The 23,797-nt window shown below is 44.6% G+C and overlaps 4 protein-coding genes across 5 annotated transcripts; all 4 read left to right on the top strand.

The window, feature by feature from the left end:
* LOC148059234 (homeobox protein Hox-C9-like) lies at positions 1 to 1,820 on the top strand. The gene is made up of 2 exons (XM_087781010.1): positions 1 to 539; positions 1,224 to 1,820. The coding sequence occupies exons 1-2, from the start codon at positions 23 to 25 to the stop codon at positions 1,469 to 1,471; spliced, it is 765 nt and encodes a 254-aa protein (XP_087637136.1). The 5' UTR covers positions 1 to 22; the 3' UTR covers positions 1,472 to 1,820.
* Positions 1,821 to 5,244: 3,424 nt separating this feature from the next.
* Positions 5,245 to 6,993, top strand: hoxc8a (homeobox C8a). The gene is made up of 2 exons (XM_087781049.1): positions 5,245 to 6,015; positions 6,678 to 6,993. Exons 1-2 carry the CDS (start codon positions 5,583 to 5,585, stop codon positions 6,986 to 6,988), a joined length of 744 nt encoding a protein of 247 aa, XP_087637175.1. The 5' UTR covers positions 5,245 to 5,582; the 3' UTR covers positions 6,989 to 6,993.
* An 8,481-nt stretch (positions 6,994 to 15,474) lies between these two features.
* Positions 15,475 to 16,720, top strand: hoxc6a (homeobox C6a). 2 transcript variants are annotated; one of them, XM_087781083.1, is made up of 2 exons: positions 15,475 to 16,195; positions 16,402 to 16,720. In XM_087781083.1, the coding sequence occupies exons 1-2, from the start codon at positions 15,802 to 15,804 to the stop codon at positions 16,710 to 16,712; spliced, it is 705 nt and encodes a 234-aa protein (XP_087637209.1). In that variant the 5' UTR covers positions 15,475 to 15,801; the 3' UTR covers positions 16,713 to 16,720. The 2 variants fall into 2 exon arrangements, with proteins under 2 accessions (XP_087637209.1, XP_087637208.1); XM_087781082.1 differs by having other exon boundaries at positions 16,399 to 16,720.
* Positions 16,721 to 18,356: 1,636 nt separating this feature from the next.
* hoxc5a (homeobox C5a) lies at positions 18,357 to 19,975 on the top strand. Its single transcript, XM_087781506.1, has 2 exons — positions 18,357 to 18,681; positions 19,494 to 19,975. Exons 1-2 carry the CDS (start codon positions 18,357 to 18,359, stop codon positions 19,700 to 19,702), a joined length of 534 nt encoding a protein of 177 aa, XP_087637632.1. The 3' UTR covers positions 19,703 to 19,975.
* Positions 19,976 to 23,797: the final 3,822 nt, after the last annotated feature.

The raw sequence follows: 23,797 nt of genomic DNA, 5'->3' as shown, positions 1-23,797 counted from the left end.
TAGACAGATTATAATCGGGTGCATGAATAGGAGGTTCGGGGGGTTCGACATGGCGACTTCTGGGCCCATCGGAACCTACTTCGTGGACTCGCTCATCAGCCACGAGACGGACGAGGTCCTCTCGGCGGCTCGGTTCTCCGCCCCGCGACCCTCGTCCTTGGTGCCGGACTGCGCCGACTTCCCTTCCTGCAGCTTTGCCCCGAAACCCCCGGTCTTCTCCACGACCTGGACCCCCGTGCAGAGCTCGGTGGTCTACCATCCCTACTCCCACCAGCCGCATCTGGGCGCGGACTCTCGGTACGTGCGCTCCTGGCTGGAGCCCATATCAGGCGCGGTTCCGTTCCACGGATACAACAACCGGCACGCTTTCCCGGAGCACCGGACCGGCGAGTGCCTCGGTACCGGCGCACGGACCTACACGGACTATGTGTACTGCGACGCGCGCGACAAGACGCAGCCGCAGCAGAACCTTCCCTCCCCGGAGTCCGAGCTGGCGGCTTCGGGGAAACTCCGGGACGAGAAGCCGGAGCTGGACCCGAGTAAGTTCAAGCTCCTTTTACGACACTTTTGGGTTCGTGGAATTTCTTGCTCTTCTTTTCAGCCGCGGCTCGTTTATGGCCGCTCGGGAGAGACAAACGTTAATGGGGGGGCTGTAAAGCAGGCGGGTTGTAAACATGGACTCACAGGAGACGTTGAATTTGGGACCTCCAGGGGCCAGCTTCCCGGGACCCTGCAGGAGCCTCGATCACGTTTTTGATCCGGGGCCGAGATTGGGACTCTGTAGAGGTGCCGGGGACACGCCGGGGACTCTGACCTGTAGTCGCTCGGAACCGTGAGCCGGGTTTATGGGCCCATAAAGTGAATCGGCTCTTTTGAGTCTTTTACGGCGAAGGCGACCCGAACAGAGTAGGAGTGAAATTCCTCGTCTGGACCTGAAACTGTCTTGACGGTTATTGGATGGAATTAGATATTATTGGATTGATTTATTTGGATTTAACTGTTTTTTTCAAGTCGAACCTGCGAATTAATAAAGCAATAGACCACGTGATCCGTTTTATATTTCTTTGTTTTAATATAATTGTTTTTACGACTACATTTCTAACGCTGTAAATTAACTCCAATTGTATTTTTATTTAAATAGCATTATTTAAACTCGCCTAAAATCACCCTGTTTTGACTTTATTAAAGTTAAGTTGAAGTTCTGTGTGATGGTTCTGACGCAGACAACCCGGTGGCCAACTGGATCCACGCCCGGTCCACCAGGAAGAAGCGCTGTCCCTACACCAAGTACCAGACTCTGGAGCTGGAGAAGGAGTTCTTGTTCAACATGTACCTGACCCGGGACCGACGCTACGAGGTGGCCCGGGTCCTGAACCTCACGGAGCGGCAGGTGAAGATCTGGTTCCAGAACCGGCGGATGAAGATGAAGAAGCTGAACAAAGAGAGGAGCGACAGCAACAAGGAGCCGTGACCTGGACCGCGGTTCTGTTGGATTTTCTATCGAACTCACCACCTGAGATTTTTTGGTCCAACATTTCACGTCATCGAGACGTTCCTTCGTCAGGTGTGGACCTTGGTAGCAGACGAACATTGCGTCGAACCATTTTTGTGTGTGTCCGTCTGTGTATGTGTTACTTTGGACCTTAAAGATGTAGAACCATGAAGTCTGGACTCCTTTCCTCGCCCACGGATGAACACACGGGGGTTCGGCTGCGGCCTGTGACCCCCACGCAAGTTTTAGGGCCCGAAAATTCTTCCGATAGTGAAGCCGCTGGACCTGCAGAGGAACATTTGAGCGCTTAAACTGTTTTTAATGTCACCAAACAAAACTCTGGTCACTTTCCAGAGTCATGGTTCGTTTAATAATAATTATAATAATGAGTATTATTATAACAATAACTGTGTTATTTACCAAAAAACAAAATATACTGTCATGTATGAAATAAATAAACATGTTTCAGTAAACTACAATTGTTCATGTTGATTTCATCGGATTTCCTTTTTTTTTAAATAAACCTGTACATTCTTAATTTTGTGTGTGTTATTGTTGTGTTTTTCCCCAAACATGGACATATTAATTTTTATGTACACATTAACACGAACACACACCTCCTACAGTAGCAAAGACTTTTAAAACAAAACAAAAAAACGTCTCATGGATAAATAATAAAACATATAAATAATGAACATAATGAACTAACGTCAGGAGGTACACACACACACACACACACACACACGCACACATTTATTCACACACAGTAGGTTATATTAGATAGTGTGGACTATTTATGAAAAATGTTCTAGTCATGATTTTAAAACGATTTTATTTTTCAATTAAATTATTTATTAAGCTTGAAAACACTGACTTTAGGTTGTTGTGTTAGATTTAAAAGAAACAAAAGACACTCACAGGGATGTTTAAAGCGACTCGTCAGATTGTTTATTTCAACTTTTTCCATCGTCTGAATCAGAGATTAAATAAAGTGTTCACGAACTTTATCTGGTATATAAATGTTCACAGAATCATCTTTTTTGTAACGAACAAAGAGCTCAACAGCAAGAGGCGCAGGGTGAGAGGTTCGAGTCCGGGAGCACATCCTGGTCAGTTCCGGGTCGATGGCTCTTTCGTCGCATTTGTTTCTCTCTAAATTGCCTTTTTGTGGCGGGACAATAAAAGCTTCTCTCTCAAAAGACCAATCGCGGCACTTCCGGAGCGAAATGATCTTTTACTGCTCCTGTTGTCTTGACTCTGGACGCAACTGGCTAGACGTCTGGACCTGATGACTTTATGGCTTTATGGCTGCAGCAGGACTTCAGCTCCTCTCTGGGCTCCACCAGACGGGTTGAGGACAGTCGTGGTGCGAGACTGGACCCGAGCGGAACCAGCGGAGTCGAGGAGGAGAACCGCGGCCATGTAGAGCAGGGTGAGGAGCTGGTAGAACCTGGCGAAACATAAACAGTCTCACAGTTTGTCTGTGATTGGTAGAATTCTGCTGGTTGCGCGCACATGTGGACGCTAGATGTCGCTGTTGCTCTTCGGTTCGAGCTGTGTGTGTGTGTGTTTGTGTGTTACACGGCTTTTATCTGGTTTCCTTTTTCACGCTAAGCGAGCTTTGTTTGGTTGAGATGCTGGAAATTTTCCATCTTTAAAATTTGAATTTTGAATTGTATTTTTAGTATGTTGTTAATAAAAAAATCTACAAAATAATTGTGATAATTCACAAATGTAATGCTATTTTTTCATCGGTGTTTTATTGAGATGACACGCTCGTGACTTGTTTAAAAATAACTCATTTGGCGAGTTTGTATTTACACTTTATTTTCACTCTGAATCTTTAATCGTGGAAATAGTAAAAATACGATAAAAGGCTGTGGACCGGCTCTATATTTACGTCGGCCGCCATGTTGTAGTTGTTGTGGTCACTTTGAGGTTGTGTAACCAGAAAACGCTCATGATTCTACTCCAGCAGCAGTTTTATTGAGTCATAAACTTTTATGCTCCGGGGTCAATATTTGAATAAATATTCATGTTCGATAAAATATGTTTTATGGGGATCGCGGTGAGGTGTTTGTGACGTCATCACGCGGATAATATTCGATGTGATAATCCTCGGCAGCTTGTAGCTATAACTATCATCCTGACTCGCAGAGAGGAAAAATACTCGTAAAACTGCGCAGTGGTTTGTACTCATGTGACGTGTACTGAGCACGAGCCTGCAATCTAAATAAAAAAAACATTGTATACCAGTAGCATTGATGTAGCATCACTTCCAACGTCTTTAAACCTCAAATTCTTCCCAGCTAGTACTACTTGTGTGTATTTATGAGTATCAATAGACACTTCAACGACATTTATAGAGAAGATTTACTTTATTGATCCCCAGATGAAACGACAAAGCAGCAGCACATAAACAATAGAACCGAATAAACGAGTAAGAAAACACAAACAACCGAGTAATAAACAATAGTGTGGGAATGAAAGTGTACCAGAAAAATGATGCTATTATTATTACTTCTCACTGTTACTATTTAATTAGAAGTAAGAAGAAAGTATACATTTCCAAAGAGTAGTATTTGTTGTTGTTGAGGGCTACAATGTGTCAGAGCAGAGACAGCAGTAGTATTCCTGTAAATACTCTTCCGGAGAATAAATATTTATTTAAGTTAAGTAGAAGAGATACAATGTTGTTGCTGTATTATTTTTATTGTTCTGAATTTAATTGGAGTTGTTTACATTTACTATATATGTAATAATAAATTAAATAATTCTTTAACTTTATAGAGAAAATATTTGCAGACATATTGTTAAATAAATATATCTTAAATATAGCTATTCTTTGTTATTATTATTATTTTCATCTACGTACACAAATATTTTCTAGTTTATTCACAAACGCAGCATTTGTTATAGTACTACATTTATAATTATATTTTAGTACTGATGTTTATTTTTTATTTATAACTTAAATGCTGTATTTTTAGTAGTAGTACTGAGACGACTATATTTATATTGCTGCAGATTGAATTCAAAACAAAACAAGTGCTCGTAGTACTTTACAGAATTACTAGAAGAACATAATACATTTGAATTATACACGTGGCAGAAAGTACTGACACGGTTCTGTGAGGACTTGACGGTGTTGCTCGGAGGGTCGAGGTCGCTGCAGTTTCAACATTCTTGTCGTAGGTCCATAAAAAGAGGGTTCAGCAGCTGGACCCTCTTTTTATGGACCCACAACACAACCAGACTCGTTTTTTAGTTTTTGAGATTTTTAAGATACTCGTCGCGGACTATTTTACTACCGCGCGACTCCTCCAATCATTTGTGACTTGTCAGAACCGAGCCGGACGGCTCGCTGGTTCCGTCCGGACCGACTCGGTGTCCGTCAGCAGCCATCTCCATATTTATAGAGTGTGAAAGTCCATAAATTGGCTGCGCTGCGTCGTTGATGTTTTACGATGATGGCGCGTAAACTCCCAGAAACATAGAGAATAAAATTTTATGATTTGGATTTACAGCTCGAACCGTCTTTACTGGGTCACGGTGTCCACGTCGGCGACGGTCACGAGGAGGTTGGATAAATGTCGTGGTGTCAGTCACCTTGAGGGGTCAAAGGTGAGCGTGAAAACCTGAGTTTAAAAAATATTTAAACCCGCGGTCGGTTCTTCAAGGTGGAGGAACGTCTGACCGCTCTATGGGGATGGGGGGGGGGGGGGGGAGCGAGGGTGGTGGGGGGCGAGGAGGGGAGGGGGCGCCTCTGGTGGGGGTGGCTGGTAGAGGAAGCTAAAAAAAAGGAAGAAAAGAAGAGCGTGTGTGACGGAGCCGGTGCAGCTTTAACATTAGATAAGACACATCCAAAGCACATGGCATGATCCCGGTCCGGTCGTGACGAAGACCCAGACGAGCAGGAGCCACGAGAGGCAGCGAGGCTGGTGCCGTCGAGCGTCCAGAAGAGAATCCAGTTCCGGTGTCGTGTCCGCCGCGGAGAGTTGGGACCCCCCAAACAAAAGACCGCCGTCATCCTGCGCGATACATCCGAGCCCCGCAGAGAGCGAACCCGCCCGCTTGATGCGAACCGAACATGAGCTCTTATTTTGTTAACCCGCTTTTCTCCAAGTACAAAGGCGGAGAGTCTCTGGAGCCAACTTACTACGACTGCAGGTTCCCTCAGAGCGTCGCCCGGAGCCACACGCTCGTCTACGGACCCGGAGCCGCCGCGCCGGGCTTCCAGCACCCGAGCCACCATGTGCAGGACTTTTTTCACCACGGAACCGGCGGCATCTCCAACCCGGGATACCAGCAGAATCCGTGCGGCGCGCTAGCCTGTCACGGGGACGCCACTAAATTCTATGGATACGACGCGCTGCCGCGGCAGACGCTGTACGGAACCCAGCAGGACGCGGCGCTGCAGCAGTACCAGGACTGTAAGACGACCGGAAGCTCGACAACCGGAGACGCACAAGGCCACCAGAGCTCGTCCCCGAGTCTCATGTTCCCCTGGATGAGACCCCACGGTCAGTCCTTGCTGCCATTTCACGCGTTTGTTGTTTTTCCCTGCGTGTTTTTTTTTTCCGTGTGTTGTGTGTACGTGTGTGTGTGTGCGAGCACTATGGCGTTATTCCACACCTGACATAAGTTGAGCAACAAGATGAGACAGAAGCTGCACTGCAGGCTGCTGCACATGTCCATACAGGGCTGACACACACACACACACACACACATAGACACTCTGATCGTGACAGGTACTTCTACTGCTCAATTATCGTTCTCATAAAAGATTTCACAAACTCTTCCCCAGAACCCGAGTGATCATATCGGAAAACACACATACATACACACACACACACACATAGACACTGTGACGTGTGGGCCTCACACACACGTTCCATTCCAGCGCCTCACAGAGGTGCCACATTAATTTATTCCCTCCTCATGTTGCGTGATACGCTTTATGTCAGTTGTGTGTTCACTCATCACTAACGTGTACATATTTATTTAAAGTGTTACTGAAACTTCCAGAACACGATTTAAGTTAAACAGTATGTGCGCGTGTGTGTGTGTGATTTGAATGTGATTGTGTTTACGAGGACAAAACGAATCATTTATTGATCATGAATTATTTGTTTGTTTATTCATCCCGCCGTGGTGACGTCACATGTCTCTCCCCCCGCCGCAGCTCCGGGACGCAGGAACGGCAGGCAGACCTACAGTCGGTACCAGACCCTGGAGCTGGAGAAGGAGTTCCTCTTCAACCCGTATCTGACCCGCAAGAGGAGGATCGAGGTCTCGCACGCCCTCAGCCTGACCGAGAGGCAGGTGAAGATCTGGTTCCAGAACCGCAGGATGAAGTGGAAAAAGGAGAACAACAAAGACAAGTTTCCGGGTCAGAGGGGGGAGACCGAGGCCGAGGAGGAGGCGGCGGAGGACGGCGAGGCGGAGGAGGCCGAGGAGAAGGAGGCGGAGGAGAAGGAGGAGGTGAAGGAGTGAGAAGACCTGGGGACGAGAAGAAGAAGGAGAGATGTCATCAACAGACGGAGGACGAAACCCCCCTCCCCTCCTGCCAGGACCCGCACCTGGACCTGAACCCCAAACTAACATCAGACGATCAACCTGGTTGTAAATAATAATCACGTTTTGAAAACAAACGAAAAAAAAAAAAAAATCAGCTTCATTTCAACGTAGATTGTCAAACTTTAGTAGTGAAGTGTCCAAAGTTCGGTTCCGATTCCCTCTGGCGAGCAGAGCAGCCGAACCGCTAGAACCCTCTGATGCTACCTATAACCAGACCTGGGAAATTGCAATAGAGATTTGTGATTGGAGAGATTCCAGCAGGTGTGTATGCGTGAGCGAATGTGTGTGTGTGTGTGTGAGTGTGTGTGACACCATGTAGCAGAGACCCCAATACTTCCTACACTTGATGAAGACGACGGTGCAAGTCCACCGACACACGGCACTACCTATACCCCCGGAGCACGTGCCTCTGAACGTACATGTTCGACACTCGCGGCACCTCTCCGTACCCCACCTTCGCGACCCCCCCCCCAACAACTAAAACTGCCTAAAACGCACAGTGGAGGAGCATCTGTTGGTTTGTTGTGTGGTGACGTAGCTAGTTGTTTTGCACTGATATAATCTTTCTGTACCTTCTTGTTCGATGTTGACGTGATCACGTGCTCGTTTCTGGTGTTTCTCATGTGAAGAGGATGTAAACTCATCACCAATAAAAAAACTCGATGGCTCACGACGCACGGCTTATTCTTTCTCTCTCTTACACACACACACACTAACACACACAAACACACACACACGTTCGTACTGATCCCGAGTTCGTCTCCACTCCGGCCCGATCCACTCATTCGACAATTTAAGCCATTTTTAATTTATTTTTATTTGATTAATTCCAACATAATAGTCAAATCGTAATCGGTTGCATCAACGCACGCACGGACGCGCGAGCTCCCTCTTATTTTGTTTTGTTATTATTTACACATTTTAAAATAGCTCGAAAACACGTAAAAAACCCAAAATATTCCCCTTAAATTTAAGGATTGTTTAAGAAACAAATATATTATAAGTCATGTTGCATAACATCATCATCAGGACTGCTTTTATTCTGTAACACACACAACACAAATAAACAACACACATTTACAATCACGTAGGCCAAAAATATAACTTTCCTTTTTTAAATCCTATATATAACATAATTGTTTCGATTTGTTAGAAAATGAAATCAAAGTGTATTGTGGAACTGTGTGTGTGTGTGTGTGTGTGTGTGTGTGTGTGTGTGTGTGTGTGTGTGTGTGTTCTGCGTGTGTCAGGTTTCATGTGTGTATGTGTGTTTGATATTTGATTCATCCTTTTAATAAAGCGAGTCCTCAGAGAGAAAATTTAATGAGCAGAGATTCATAATCACAGGAGGAGACGAGAAGTGTGTGTTTGTGTGTGTGTGTGTGTGTGTGTGTGTGTGTGTCTTCCACACAAACATCCGCAGGCAAACGTCCAAGAGCAGATCTTCATTTCTGCTTCAAAACAATTTTATAGTCTGTGATATTAAATTTAGAAATCAGATCCGATGCTGTGACTGAGCGGATTTAAACAGTTTCAAGTTGTTCTTGGTCTGCGCGAGATTGAAGACAAAACACAAAAAAATAACGTTATAATTTTACAAGATCAGAAATTTAAAAAAAATGTGTTAAACTAAAATTCAGACGCTGGGAAAATATATTTTTAAATATTTTAAATATATTTTATTTTATTCGATTTGGAGAAAGGACGATTCAATCAGGAATTACAGTTATTTTAAGTTTTAAATGAATCGCATGTGATGTACTTTATTATTACATTTAAAATAAAAGTGAGGAAATATGTGAAAACATCAACAACAAAAAAAACAACTAAAAAACAATATCGCTTGTGTTTCGTATTCAGTTTTTGTTGATTTGATCAATTCAAGCTAAATTCCACATTTACGGACGTTAAACCAAAACTTTCGTTTAAATATAGTATCATTATTTTTTTATTGAATTAATGTTATTTTCTATCCAAACTCAATCACGATTACAGGATAGAAAAATAGGAAAACATTAACGACCCGGCGTGGGTGTGTGTCTGTGTGTTTGTGTGTAAAAACAAAGCGGATTTAAAAACAAATTCCTATTTCTTGTTTCTTCTGACAATATTTTTACATTTAGAATCCACACAAACAAGTGTGTTACACAAAACAAGGGATATAAACAAATACATTTACCTGCAGAAGTATCAGCGCCAGAGGAAAATCTAAAGGAACAAAACTAGGTTTTAGTGCGAATTAGAAGAAGAAAGTGTTGACCTGTGCTGTTTGTCTCCGGATGTGTGTGTGTGTGTGTCATCATGACCATCAAACTTTAGTGGACCTATAAACTTTATTGCTGGTGTAAAATCCTGAGAGTCTCAGCGTGAGTACTTCACGGCGGCTCGGACAAAACCAGCGCTTCCCACAGGAAGTGGATGTTTAACTCGTGTTACTTCTGATATTTAACTTGTTGTCGTGGGGATTTTAATATGTCTGTCACGTGACGTCTCGTGGTGCGTTCAGGCTCCGTGTAAAGCGTTTGGTTAATATTGTGCTGGTTTTTTGTGTGTCATTTTTGTTTTGGATTCACACGCTGCGTGTCCTCGCCTGTCTCTCGTGCACGGCACATCGGCGTGCACGAGCACGGGGGGGGTGAGGGGGGGGGGACATGTGCTGGACACATTCGGGGCGCGCGCGTGTGGACAGTTTTGGACTGGAGCTGGCGCAGGACGGGAGAGAGAGATGGCGCAAACATTCCTGGTTGTTAAAGAGAAATTTACAGCTGAGTAATAAAAGTTTACGACTGGATCTGCGCGCTGATTGGCCGAGGCCGCCCACGTGACGCTGGCTCTATGAACATGAACTTTATGCTGTTGTCTCTTCTCGGCTCTGAGCGTGGATCAGTAGCACGCGGGCGAACAAACTGCATTTTTTGGGTTGTGGACTCAAGAGTACCGGAGTTCTGGCTCGGTTCGGTTCTGACCCGGACCAGCCCGCGACAGTCGTTCATCATCATCTCCCGAGGCGGTAAAGATGAGCTGGAACAGGAGCCGCACACACTAGTGAGGGAAGCTCCGGCACCGCGAGCGGATCCACCGGTTCGGGTAAGAATCTCATTTTTTTGTCTCTGCTGTGGTTCTGTGGCGCACGTGAAGAGCAGGGTGTGATGAAGGGTCGGGAGCGCTGACCTGACCTGGGGTCCGCTCACTCGCTCATTGGCTGCACACCGAGTGCAACAACCGAACGACCCGCCGAACATTACCGGGCCGGTTCGGTGCCAGGACTGTCGCGATGAATCAACTGGAAACATCCGTCACACGCACTCTCGTCACGGCGTAAACAAACACACACACACACACTGTCTGACATCTCTGATGATACCAAGTCATTCACCCACGCACGGACACACACATGCTCGCACATGTGCACACGGACGCTCGCGAGAGCGCCCCCTAGCGACCCGTAGCCCGAGGAGACGATGGGCGGTGTGTGTGTCTGTGTGTGTCTGTGTGTGCGTGTGCTTTATGGCCGCTGGTGACTGCGGATGTCAGCTGACTGTGCATGTTTGTGTGTGTGCGCGTGTGTGTGTGAGTGAGATCGGTATCAGACACTGAGGTGACGTCATGCATCTCTGCTGCATGGGTTATGTTACACAACTTTGTTTATGGGCGTTCACTAACTCATGAGACGATGATGGGTTGCCATGGTGACGACGTGTGTCTCACTCAGTTCTAAACTGTTAATTATTTGATTTGTTTTACCTTATTGAATGTGCGACGTTGTTTATTTGTATGGTTAATTTTGTCTATATTTATTTCGACATTTTTATTTATCCCAAATGGAAATGAAGTGAATGAATTTAAAAACATCATAAAGGCTATAATGGATCATACATTTCTAGAATCACGTCTACAAAGGATTTGTCTAAATATAGTGACGCCATTTTGTTGCACATTGTTTTATATACGTGTTTTATTTGTACGATAAAGTGAATTATTGATTGTAAATGAACTCTCTAGTAAGCGGTATATCCGGGATCCTGTTGTGACGTCATCGCACGGGGGCAGATTTCCGCCTCGTCAAAACAGGAAGTCAAGACATTTGAGCCTCAGCGTTGTTGGCGCTGCGCGTCGGTGACGTCACCTCGTGAATCCGTCCTCGTCACCACATTAAGAATCTCACGTCCAGATCTGGACAGGCCGGTCACGTGAGCCACTAATGGTCCTAATTTATGAAGTGAGGATCAACATGTGCCCACTGACTCCAGAGCTTAACGAGCATCGAGCCGAACACGTCCGGACTTTAATTGGAGCAGCCCGCCACGCTAAAGTGCTTATGGAGCCTTTTACATGGTTATGACGCGATCACTCCTGATTAGAGGCGCGTGCGCGAGTGTGTGATCGCGTGTGAGCGAGTGTGTGTGCGTGCGTGTGTGTGAGTGAGTGACTGTGTGTGATAGTGTGTGTCCACGGCGTGTTTAATCACGATGATAATGTGCTCACTCTTTAACTTCCATCAGACTGAAGGATGAAGTGGCTGACGGTGACGTCACAGGCAGACGTGATGACATCACAGTCACAACAATACGACATTTATCAAATACTACAAATGTATCAAGTATCAAGAAGCAAGAAAATTGTCCCTGCAACACGAAAAGATCGTCTTTTGTCCCTCAAAAATGTTTATTAATGATACTAATTCGAATAAATAAATACATATATTCATAGCATACACACACACATAAATATATTTCTATATATATATATGTATATATATATATTACTTATATGTAATTCAAGCATATATCTAGAGAGTATATCTCTACTCCTGCTTCAATGTTTTCGTGTTATACTTTTCGCCTGTTTCTATCACTTGAACACATTTTTGCAGTAATATATTTATAGTATATTTAACTCGTCGAAAAAAGTTGTTACACGTCATCATCTGTATCATAATAATAACATAAATGGCCGTTTCGTAACTTCAATGCCCGGATGTAACATTCACAGCAGCCTCTTTAGTTATAATCACGATTATTTATTACATTTCTTTAGACTATGAAAAGGATTCAAAAGATAAGGATTTTGAATGATTGAAGGGTTTTTTTTTCACAACATGAAGACGTTCTTTGTGTTATTTAATTCTTATTTAGTTGTACACAGTGAATGCTAGTGCAAATTACAATTTAACAACTACTACTTAATACAATATATAAACTTTAAAAGATCTAAACACTAGTGCCAGCCTTACTTACATATTATAGTATATATATAGTATATTACCTTCAAACTCAGTGGTGTGTTCGTGGATCCCAGCAGACTACAATCGTGCTGCATTCAGGGACAAACGTGTTCTAGATTTAATTCCAGATTAAGTCTTATTCAACCCACGAATAAATAAAGATACAGCGTTATTTAACTCGGATTGTTAGAGGCATGAGGTCGGTGTTTATCAAGTAAAAAAAAAACGTGTCGAACAATCTATAAATATTCGAAGCCTTGTTCAAAGATATCGTATCACGTGGCCCTCCGGTCATTCGGACGCTGACCTCTCTGCTCGCTGCATTCCTCGCTCCGCTCACACTGGCTTCTCTGTTCACACTTTTATTTACAACCCAAACTTTATGGAGCCGTCGGGGGAAGGCTGGTGGAGGGAAGCCTCCAGTCTCTGTGTCGGAGCTCAGAAAAATAACTTTCTAATCAGCAGCCGGATTATCTTTAATTGAAAACTTCCTCCCGCGAGTGTGACGGATGAGGAGTCGGACCTGCGGCCGGAAACCTTTTCTCTGCCGTGTCAGGCGACCGCGGGGTTCACCGTGGTACTAAAAAAAAAACTACAAAAAAGCGCTTTTATTTTAAGCGCAAAACTATTTTATAACTTGAGAGTGAAGCGCGTTGCGTTCAGGAACCGTTTTTTTAAACGCTCAATGATAATTACAGAAACATGTTTGATTAAAAAAAAAAAAAGATTAAATGTCGAGTTTTATTTATATAATATCAAGATATTTGGTCCGTTTCTCTGCGGAATAAATGTTCCATTGTGTGTCCATGTGTGTGTTTGTGTCGAGGAGGAATCATAATTCTGCTGCACCGCGGATTAAACTGTTTTATGTTGCAATTTAATAATATTGCATTCACGGTTGGATGGTGCGTGTGTCCATGTGCTTAAACAAATATTAATGACTGTATAATAATTTAATAATAGTAAAATAATGTGTGTGGGGAATATACGCGTCACGCATGCAGGGCAGAATTGTTTCTTTTATTCTGCTGCGAGAGAAACTCCTTTATAAATACCATCGACTACTAATCTACTCTAAAATAAAAAACTCTTATTTAACACATAAATAATAACAAAAACAATAAGATCATAATAACATAATTCGATTAAAAGTTAACACAGTATGTATTGTTTCTGCAAACCCGAGTTTTTTTTATATCGTCGTGTAAATTATTATACAAAAAAAAAAAATAATAATAATAATAATAACTAAAAGTACAATTATTTAAAGTCGACTTTGTGAATCCTATTTTCTCGTCTTGTGTCTAAATAAGAGTTTGTGTGGGTGAAAATACACTTCGTGTTCAATTATACATTTCAAAACGTAATTTAAAAATATATTGTTTATTCGATTTAAATAAGTGTGTGTGTGTACGCGTGTGTGTGTGTATGTGTGTGTCTGTGAGAGTGTGTGTGTCAGCGTGAAGTTTTAAAATGTAAAAACACTTTGTGTCGTTTTTGGACACACTCTGCTGCTGCACAATTAAAATTATTAACAATAGTTTCACACCGGCGTGTTGCGTTCAGGGACCAACAAGAGCGACTTTGTCGTTGGAAAATCGTTGGTTTTCCCCGTTGACAGTCGAGACTTTACTCCTCATTTAATAGCCGTGGAGAACATTAGCGCAGTAAACGAGGTTCGTGTGGATTCTGAGCAGCAGCTTTACAGCCGTTTGCGCCTCCGACCTGCGCGGATGTCACATATGGCCCCGGATAAGGTGAAAAGGAAACTTTTATTGCCGCAGCCACTTCCGTCTCTTTGTTGCTGTCTCTTTTATGGTCCAGTCGAGATTCCAAACTGCTGCTGGAGTCGACATGAGGGCCGGGAAGCCTCGTCCTAATCAAGTGGATCGATCATGTGGAAGATCTTCTGACGGCCTCGCTAATGCTGCCGATGATTCCACTTGATTCACCGCCGAGGCGCGTTTTGTCTGCTCAAAAAAGAAACGTTTAATTCTCCCCCATCACAGTCACGAGACGCTTTAAATATTATTGATGAGCAGTCTTGAGCGAGTCTGCAGCCTCTTAACTGAGATTTGTTTGATACTTTTCTGCGTCCGCGTGTGTGTGTGTGTGTGTGCGTGTGCGCGCGACTCTCGTTTTTTCCCAACCATTATTTGCCGCTGAGATAATTATCGGTTGTTCTCTGACTGTGCGTCACAGGAATGTCCAAGTAGAGACTCAAACATCTGCAGGAACATTTTGAAGCGCCTGAGTCTGGATTAAAAATCTCGCAGAGCGCTCGAGACCTTTTTATTTTGTCGATAAAATTCAATCGTGTGTGTGTGTGTGAGTGTGTGTGTGTGAGGGAGAGAGAGGGGTTGCAGGCTTTGCTGCAGAGATAGTGATAGTTGTGTGCTGGGAAGCGTCACTTGTTTTATTGCCCTCACAGAAGAGAGACCATAAACGCATTCTTAGCAGCAGCAGCCCCCACCCTCCCCCTCACTCACACTTGCCTTTATCTTTACACACAAAAGTAGCATTTTGTCCAGGCGTGGAAGTCGAATGTGTACTTGTTCTATTTGATTTAAATCCACCCAGGTGTGTGTGTGTGTTTCACCGCAATGTTAAACAAACAAACAACCTGTCTGACTCTTATGACCTACACGAAAATCTAATTTTAATGTTGTGTAACTACTAGTTGCGCATCTACACACAGTTGATGATTAAACGCATTTACAACATCTGTTGTTATTAACCCACAATGATAATCACACATCCGGTTTGATCGAGGACCGTGAACGCCTCATTCTCTTTGTGTGTAAAACTTTTTCAAAAAGTTGCGTTCATGACGTGTTGTTTTTTTGTGTGCCATTAAAGTGTGTAACTGCTCATGTCTGCGTCCGCTGGAAAATCGTGCACCAACTTTTATACTTTTGAGAGTTTTTTTGTGTGTGTGTTCGTGATTGACTGACGTGCACGTCAGTGGAAACCACAACAATAGCGGCGATTAATAATCGCGATAAATCTGTTTCCCTGAACGTCACGTAAATCTCAGGTGTGTGTTGCGTTCACTGTCATTAAGAAAAACCCCGCGTGTCCTGCTGTGATGGATCGAGTTGTGTGTTTGTTTGTGTGTTTAATCGTCGACAGGATCTTGGATCAGGTGTGTGTTTGCCGCACAACTGTGTCTTGTGTGTTTATCGGCATTTAGCACTAATGTTCCAGCTCTGAGCTAAAAGCTACAGTTTCTCCTTCGCTGCTGCCTCTCAATTGGTGGAGAACAGTCAGCTGACGTTGTCATATTGTCTCTCGCCGAGCCAGGGCTCGACTATAACACTCCTCGGGTTTGTGCGTCTTAACCGGAGATTGGAAATTAATAATATTGAATCCTCAAAGTACACAGACGCACTTGAGGGGGAAGGTGTGGTAGTTTGACACCGACGGGACGGAGATTGAGAGCTCGGAGACGGATCGGGAAAGTGGGGAGAGCAGTGGAGAGAGAGAGCGGGTCACAAACCGAGGCATGAATTCTTATTTCGCCAACCCGTCGCTCTCCTGCCATTTGTCCGGTGGTCAAGATGTTCTGCCCAACGTGCCCCTCAACTCCAGCACCTACGACACCGTGCGCCACTTCTCCTCCTACGGAGCCGCCGTGACCCAGAACCGGATATACGCGCCGTTCTACTCCCCGCAAGACAACGTGGTGTTCGGCTCCGGACGGGCTCAGTACGAGTACGGGTCCAACGTGTTCCTGCAGGACAAGGACGTGCTGCCCAGCTGCAGGCAGACCAACATGGGACTGAGCGGCGCGCAGAGCCACATTGCTCAAGAGTACAGTCTGGACCAGAGCAGGGCGCAGGAGCAGAAGAGCAACATCCCGATCTACCCGTGGATGCAGCGCATGAACTCACACAGCGGTGAGTTTTACTACCTCAAATAAATTAAGCCAATGAGCCACTTTTACGATTTGTCTTACCAAGAGAGCAAGTTACTCTTTATGGCCCCATAAAACACCGCCGAACCTCTCGGCTCGGAGATGATGGGCCCTTTTTTTTTCCTTCTCGTTGCATGTGCAAACAAACAGGACTCGTGTCCCCGGTATTGACGCGTTTCTCTGCAGCAGGAGTGGGTTACGGGACGGACCGGCGCAGGGGGCGTCAGATCTACTCCCGCTACCAGACTCTGGAGCTGGAGAAGGAGTTCCACTTCAACCGCTACCTGACCAGACGCAGGCGCATCGAGATCGCCAACGCGCTGTGTCTGACCGAGCGGCAGATCAAGATCTGGTTCCAGAACCGGCGCATGAAGTGGAAGAAGGAGAGCAACCTGAGCTCCACGGTGAGTGGAAGTGAACAGAGCGGCCAGGAGGAGGACCGCAGCGGCGGCGGAGCCGCGGAGGAGGTGAAGGAGGAGGACGAGAAGAAGCCGGAGTAAAAAAAATAAGGAGGAAGGAAGAACCCCAACAAAACTACCTAAAAATCTCGGACTGAGAGCTCTCTCTGCATGTCGGCTCTCTTCTCTCGTGACGAGCCTTAAAAAGATCCAAAAGATTTCAGCCTCTTTATGTTTAGTGTTCAGTGTGTCACATCACATTCCAGCGAAGGAACGACCCGGGACAAAACTTGAATATTCCGCATACACACAAACACAAAACCTGGAATTTGCACGAAAAACAAACACACACGCGCGCGCACACACACGTGTATATAACCATATTTACCCGCTTTAATCAGCTGCAGAAACTTGTGAGTGAATTTTTGGAAACTAAACTTTTTTCCGCGTGAGGAAGGTTTGTATCACTTTATTTTAAATTTAAAATGTTTCTGTGTCATTATCGTGTATCATGAAATAAATATTTGTTCCACTTTCACCTCCGCCTCTTCTATCGTCCACACACACGCACGCTCTCTTTAAAACTACACTTTCATATTTGTTCTAAGATTCTTCCAAACATTTAAAAATGTAGAATCCGCTCTTAAGCTTCAAAAGTGTGTGTCAGCGCGAAACTCGAAGCGTAGACCATCGTACCTGAAATTTAACTAAAGAAATATAATACATTTCGGTTGTTTTATTATTTGAAAAAGTATTTGGGATACAATAAAATATGAAACATATTTATTTATAATTAAATCAAAGAAAATAGGATTTCGCTACCATTCAGATCAACATTTATTTCATCCCCCGCTTTATATCTGAATGTTTGGGTTTACCATATTGACACAAATATATATATATATACACAAAAAAAATCCCTTGAACGCACCACACGTCTTTGTTTAATTCCATCAAAATAATTCCGTCTTTAACTCTATTTATTGTGAGTTCTTCAAGTAGCTGTAAACACTTGAAAATGTCTAAACACGTCACTTCTCTGTTGGTTGGCGGTCATGTTGGAATTGATCTGGATCAAGACTGTGTTTTAATATCATCATGTTGAAGGTTAATTCGGGTGAAACTGACTTCATATCGCGTTTTTGGCTGATTTTTTGGGGGGAACAACTCAACCGGTTCTGACAGTTTTGTGATCGGATTTATGGTTCTAGAGGGTCACTGTGGGTTTTGTTGTGTAGTGGAGCAGCAGTGGCCGACCGGAAGTGTGTGTTGGGTGTTTTGTGGCGATACAAAAAGTCTCGGCTCGGTACCGTTTGTGGGACTGTTGTTGACGGAGCTGTCAGTCACGTCTGTGTCGGTGCTGCTCGGCCCCTGGCCGTCCCTCCCCATACCAGACGCCAGATGACGCTCTTGTCCCACCGTCCGCCCCTGAGCCCCTCCAGTCTGGACCAGCACACCAGCTCAAAGTTTACTGGACACGTTTCACCCATTCATCAAAACCCCCGTAGAGTATCAAAGCCAATTTATGAGTGGCCAACACGCACACGTGACCAGGACCAATATGCCATATTTGGGCAGCACCTCTCGCCTGCACCTGGATCCTGGAGGTCTGGTTCCGTTTTTTTGTTTCTCGGAATTGTCCAAAAGCTGAACGATGAGCGCGGAAACAACACGGAAATAGTCGCAAGTGTCGCAAAAACACTTGGCATGAACACGCACGTCGACGCGCCCGCTTCTCTCGGCGGTATGCTCGGATTCGTGCGCGACTACGAGCTGGACTTCCCCGGTTCCGTCCAGAGCCCGACCTCTGTGGAGAGGTTGACCAGCCTGCGAAGGGCGGCGGATCCCCCCGTGGAGCCGCTCCTGGTGTCGGGCTCGACCGCGGACGGACGCGGACGCGCGGCGGACCGAGACCCGGAGCGGAGCGCGAACCCGGGAGTCGCCGGGGTTCGCCCGGACGGCGTCAGGAACCACGGGAAAGCGACGGCCAAGCGAAACCAGAACCAGCGGAGGGACGACGAGTCCGAGCCGCAGATCTACCCGTGGATGACCAAACTGCACATGAACCACGGTAAAGTTCTCAACTCCGCTCGTCCACTTTCCCTCCGAGTTTTATTGGCCAAACGTGGAAATAATAAAAAGTCAGGTCATAAATTTTACGACAAAGACATCCCGAGCTCGTAAACCTGCTCGGTTCTGGTGAAGAGGTGATCTGCTCTGATTTATTGCGCGATAATTGGATAAAAGGAGAAAATCTACGATCACAATTGATAAAATCACAATTCCGCGTCTGCGTGTTTGTGTTTGTGGAGCTTTCACCTCGCAGTGAACTCTGGAAACTTCGTCCTCTGACCCAGTCCTGAACTCTTCACCTCTGCATCATTTGAATAGTTCTGCTGCAGCCGGACCGAGGCCGTAACAACAGCGACTTGTGTCGCTACACAAATGTGCGGCTGCACTAATGTGGAAACCATTTTTGTTTAATATACAATCGAGAGCCTTTTCATGAATTTGCGTATATTGACGGAAAGTGAAAATGACCATCAAATAACCAAAAATATATTGTTTTATCTTCAGCTTGATCACAGTTTATTTAGAATATTATAATCAGATTTTGTTTAAAAAATGACCCAGTCTAAGGGTCATTGTATTTCCCCTAATTATTTTATTAAGTGATCAATAAACTTATATATTTCCATATATTAATTCGATTATTCATTTATTTATTAAGACTGTTTTGGCGAATTTTCTCCCCAAAAAATTGCGTATTTTATATAATACACTGGCGGGAAAGTGGACGATGTTTTAGAACCCAAATATAAAAAACAAATGTTGACTCTTTCTTCTTGATCTGGTCGCTAACCGGCTCTGGTACCACATCAGAATCCGAGGGGAAGCGGTCCAGGACCAGCTACACTCGGTACCAGACTCTGGAGCTGGAGAAGGAGTTCCACTTCAACCGGTACCTGAGTCGGCGCAGGCGCGTGGAGATCGCGCACACGTTGTGCCTGAACGAGAGACAGATCAAGATCTGGTTCCAGAACCGGCGCATGAAGTGGAAGAAGGACTCGAAGATCAAAGTGAAGGAGTAAAACAAAAAAAAAAGAGGGGTCGCGGTGGTCTCCCACCCCCTCCCATAAACCCACCCCCACCCCGGCACCAGCGCCACTGACCTCCAGATGAACCGTATGGGAGCCATGACATCATCGCTCCATCACCAATTACAACTGCGGGTCTCGATCTAATGTATCGAACACCGATCACTTCTGATCCATCGATGCATTTCTAAATTAATTAGCTTCTGTGACGACGATTCTGAACGAGTTTGACTGAAGTCCACAGAACATAAGAATAACGTGGACACACTGAATAAAGATCCACAGATGATATCCCAGACGATAAAGGTATTAATATTTCAGGTGTCACGTGATCTCGCTGCCTTGACTTAAGATCCTTCATTGATGTGTGACGACACCTACGTGCGACTTCCGTTTAATGGCGTCAATTGAGTTCATAAAATGTTGTGACGAGTCATGAGAAACACTTGTAAACTGTCGTGTGGTGCGTTCAATGACCGGCGTGATCGTGAGTGGCTTGTTTCATCCGTGTTGTGTCCGTGTCAACATCCTGTGCCTTTGAGCAGAAATAAAGTGTTTTCCGCTGGAGTGTCCGCTGCAGAGCCATAAAAGTTTATGACCAGTTTCCTGTTGGTTCAAACTTCCTGGAGACCAAACGGCCGGAACCTCCAGCCTGACCCGCCTCGGTTAGAAGTAAAAGGGACTCACCTCTCGCGGCTCGCGCGCCTCCTCGGCCTCTGACACCCTCGCCAATAATAGATCGAAATCCTACTTTTGGCTATTTTAAAAGTTTACGAGGTTACATGTGCCAATGGCCGCGAGCGGGTCTGTGAGTGGCGCGCAGGAAACACGTGACGTCGTTTAAGTGAGTTTATGGCCTGAAGAGCTGACGAACCTTCGACATATCCACATCATATATAATCTTAAGTGTCCGGCTCCGCAGCTGCTGGTCCCCCCCTTCACACTGAGGTCTCGGCGGCGGTCAGCGCCGGGAGCTGCTCCGGACTCTCCGTGGACCCGGTTCTTCTCTTGAAGTGAGTGTGGCTTTGACTTCCGTAGGACGTGAACGCACCACCGGGTGTTGGTCTTTTTTATTGTAATGTCCATTATCTGTGTTGTAATTCGTAGGATATTTACGGTGTCTTTAACTCAGCAGCTTTAAGAGGCTCGCTTGTGTTTCTGATGTATTTAAGAGCCGAACCAGAACCAGAATTTTTGCGTGTGAGGAGAGAAAGGATCATTTAAAGACCTTCAGTCGCTCACAGAAAATATTCATTCGTTCATCAATAACGATGTCACGTTTTTAGATGTGTGTGTGTGTGTGTTGTGGTTTAAATCTGCTGCTAAAATAAATAAACTATTCACGTGATCCAGTACAAGCTCAGGCGAGTTTGTACAATTAGATCACACTCAAAAAACGTGTAGTGATTTATTAGGTCATGACACAATAACCCGGAGCTGTAGGGTTCTCAGCAAGCGATGAGTCAAGACCTTTACAACGGTGTTGCGTTGGTCCAATTTCTCTCAACAACCCACCTTTGGCCCCCCACCTGCAGCTCGAGCTCTATGAGACGAATTTGATGCACAACATGTGTGTGTGAACACGTGTGTCACTGAGTGTGTTGTTTATAAATCCTATTTTGGTTCATCCTTTAGAGAAGTCCTGGGCAAAGATGCGGCCCTTTGACTGTATGTATTTGGCCCTCGAGAGATCATGTAGAACTAACAATTGAAGTTTGTATTTAATTATATTATTCATTAATAGCCTAAGATTTTTTTTAGGACTTTTGTCACTTTTTCGGTATTTATTGATGCGAAAAAAGCAGGTTTACATTAAAACGATTCGGGGAAAATCGCTTTTAAAAATGCAATGTATATTAAATATTATTATTTGAGCATATTAAGCTTTATTTTATTGCTCTACATTATGCTTTTCACTATTGTTATTTTAAACCCTGGCCCCTCACAACAGCCACCGCTATAACCTCTCATGTTCTCCTCCAGAGTTGGACAAAGTTGAGTCGAGAACTCGCTTCTAAGTTCATTGCAACGTGGTCAACATGTGGGTTTTTATATGGGGTTCGTGTTGATGCTTCTGGAGGCCGTTGACGCTCCAATAAAACCCTCGCTGTTGCTGGCACGACCGCAGCGCCGATAGGGGGCGCTGTGCGCGCCAAGTGTGGCCTGTGATCGTCTGCATCAGAAGACGTGATCGCACTTGTCCTACTTCTTCACTGCCGGAGGGAAACTCTGTCATCGCGGAGTCTCTGGGCACAGATAAAAGTCTGAAGAATGAAGAGGAGTTCCTCCTCTGATGCAGATCAGCCTGGCAGTAAATTAAAAACGAGGCTTTTTTGGAGCTGCAGGCTGCGGCGATGATTTCTTTACTCACAAAGACTTCCACTCACGCTTTTGTCACGGCGAGTGTTTAAATAAGTTTACACACTTCAGCCTGGATCTTCAGAGGGGAAACCTGGACCTCGTCACGTGATCTTTATGGGAAATTACGGAAATGTATTTCACAATAAATAAAAAATCAAAACGCTCAATTATTTGATCTCGATAAAAAAATCTAATATTATCATAATGATATCATCATTTATTTAAATGTTTTAACTGATTCAGATCTTCTACTGCGGATATTTGAAAGAAGAAACAAAAACGCGTGTGTTTTGTATATTTGGGAATTTAAGAATGTCCGTGAAGGTGAAACTACACCTCCCTGACCTGCAGCGTCATCACTCACCTCCCAGGTCACCTGCAGGTGAAGCGAACCTTCCAGAACCATTTATTTATTCCGTCTGAAGACACGAGTCGCGACTCCTCGCTCGTCTCTCCATCACTCAGGCGGAATCTCGGGATTTCTATTCATAGAACATTCTCACATCACCGAACCGCCTGTGGATTCGGTCGGTGTCCTCTGCTCGTCCTTCGTGTCGGTTCTGTTCGTTTCTCCAAAAATCAAATTCTGGGTCAGAATCATTAACGACGAGACACAAACAAAACCCTGCCTTCATTTGACTTTTAGGAGTGAATCCATGTATTTGTCATGTTAATAACCAAAAATAACAGAAATTATACATTTAGATTTTCTTTCGGGGATAAAACATTTTTTCTCGTTGTGTGTATTTTTTACGGACACGTGTGTCCATATTTATAATAAGATAAATGATCTAATACTATTATATATTAATTAAATCAGCTATTTTTATTGATCAATAATCCTGATCAATAACAAGTTGTGTATCTGTTTCACACGTGAGCAAAATGTATATTTAAACGCGTCACAAATATTTCCACATGTACACATAAAAACGCAATTTAAGTATTATTCTGGATAATAAAATATACTTATTTATGTTCCAATTCGTCTAAAAAAACATCGTTTTTCTTTTGTTTCCAGATGTTGTCTGCGGTCAGACTGAAGGCGGAGTCCAGATGAGAGTGAGTGTCACACTTGATTTGTGTGCGATTTAAAAATACATATTTTGAGTTTCTTCTGATATCCCAGTGTTTTGTTATGCAACTCAAACTTCTTTCACTGTACGTGGAGAAAGAAGTTGTGTGGCGATAAGTCATCGTCTGCTTCTGCTGCCAGAGTGTAATTCACATCCAACAAGTCTGCTCACTTCATTAAAACTTGGACTCTCCCGAGGAGCCACTGACGTGTTTCCACGCGTGGAGGCTATTAGGTTAAAGAGTTGATTAAAAGGAGCTGCTGATATTACACATCCAGGTCAACGCCGGGCTGCTTGCTGGGTCCCAAATTAAAAACACACCGAGCATGGCCACACCGGCATCCAACGTGGAGTCTGCTCGGATTTATTCTGCTGCGAGCCCACGATCCCTCAAACGAACAAATGAAAGCTCAAATTAATCCGCCCGAGGGCCTCGTTCCTTCTGCCTCCGCATCAGAACTAGTTATTGAACTAAGGTGCGCGATCCGAGAGCCATTTGCGGGGAAGGAGGAATTCGCTGCTGTCGCTTCCATCAATAACGTGTGGCAGTGAACTATTGGAAGCGTCGAGCAGCCGGGGTCACGCAGGGGTCACAGCGGGACTGAATGCCTGAACGTTTCTAGCGAACTGGTTTCTCACGGAGGTTTAAAAA

This window comes from Callionymus lyra, chromosome 19 (genome assembly GCF_982586985.1).
Source record: "Callionymus lyra chromosome 19, fCalLyr1.hap1.1, whole genome shotgun sequence".
NCBI classification, from domain to species: domain Eukaryota; kingdom Metazoa; phylum Chordata; class Actinopteri; order Syngnathiformes; family Callionymidae; genus Callionymus; species Callionymus lyra.
Note: the sequence above shows the minus strand (reverse complement) of the source record. Positions and strands in the feature narration are given on the sequence as shown.

Excerpts from the sequence above, each read along its gene's own strand:
- LOC148059234 (XM_087781010.1), top strand. The coding sequence starts at position 23 with ATGAATAGGAGGTTCGGGGGGTTCGACATGGCGACTTCTGGGCCCATC. Across the intron at positions 540-1,223 it reads GAAGCCGGAGCTGGACCCGA|ACAACCCGGTGGCCAACTGG; the intron begins GTAAGTTCAAGC and ends GTTCTGACGCAG.
- hoxc8a (XM_087781049.1), top strand. The coding sequence starts at position 5,583 with ATGAGCTCTTATTTTGTTAACCCGCTTTTCTCCAAGTACAAAGGCGGA. Across the intron at positions 6,016-6,677 it reads CCCCTGGATGAGACCCCACG|CTCCGGGACGCAGGAACGGC; the intron begins GTCAGTCCTTGC and ends CCCCCGCCGCAG.
- hoxc6a (XM_087781082.1), top strand. The coding sequence starts at position 15,802 with ATGAATTCTTATTTCGCCAACCCGTCGCTCTCCTGCCATTTGTCCGGT. Across the intron at positions 16,196-16,398 it reads GCGCATGAACTCACACAGCG|CAGGAGTGGGTTACGGGACG; the intron begins GTGAGTTTTACT and ends GTTTCTCTGCAG.
- hoxc5a (XM_087781506.1), top strand. The coding sequence starts at position 18,357 with ATGCTCGGATTCGTGCGCGACTACGAGCTGGACTTCCCCGGTTCCGTC. Across the intron at positions 18,682-19,493 it reads CAAACTGCACATGAACCACG|AATCCGAGGGGAAGCGGTCC; the intron begins GTAAAGTTCTCA and ends GTACCACATCAG.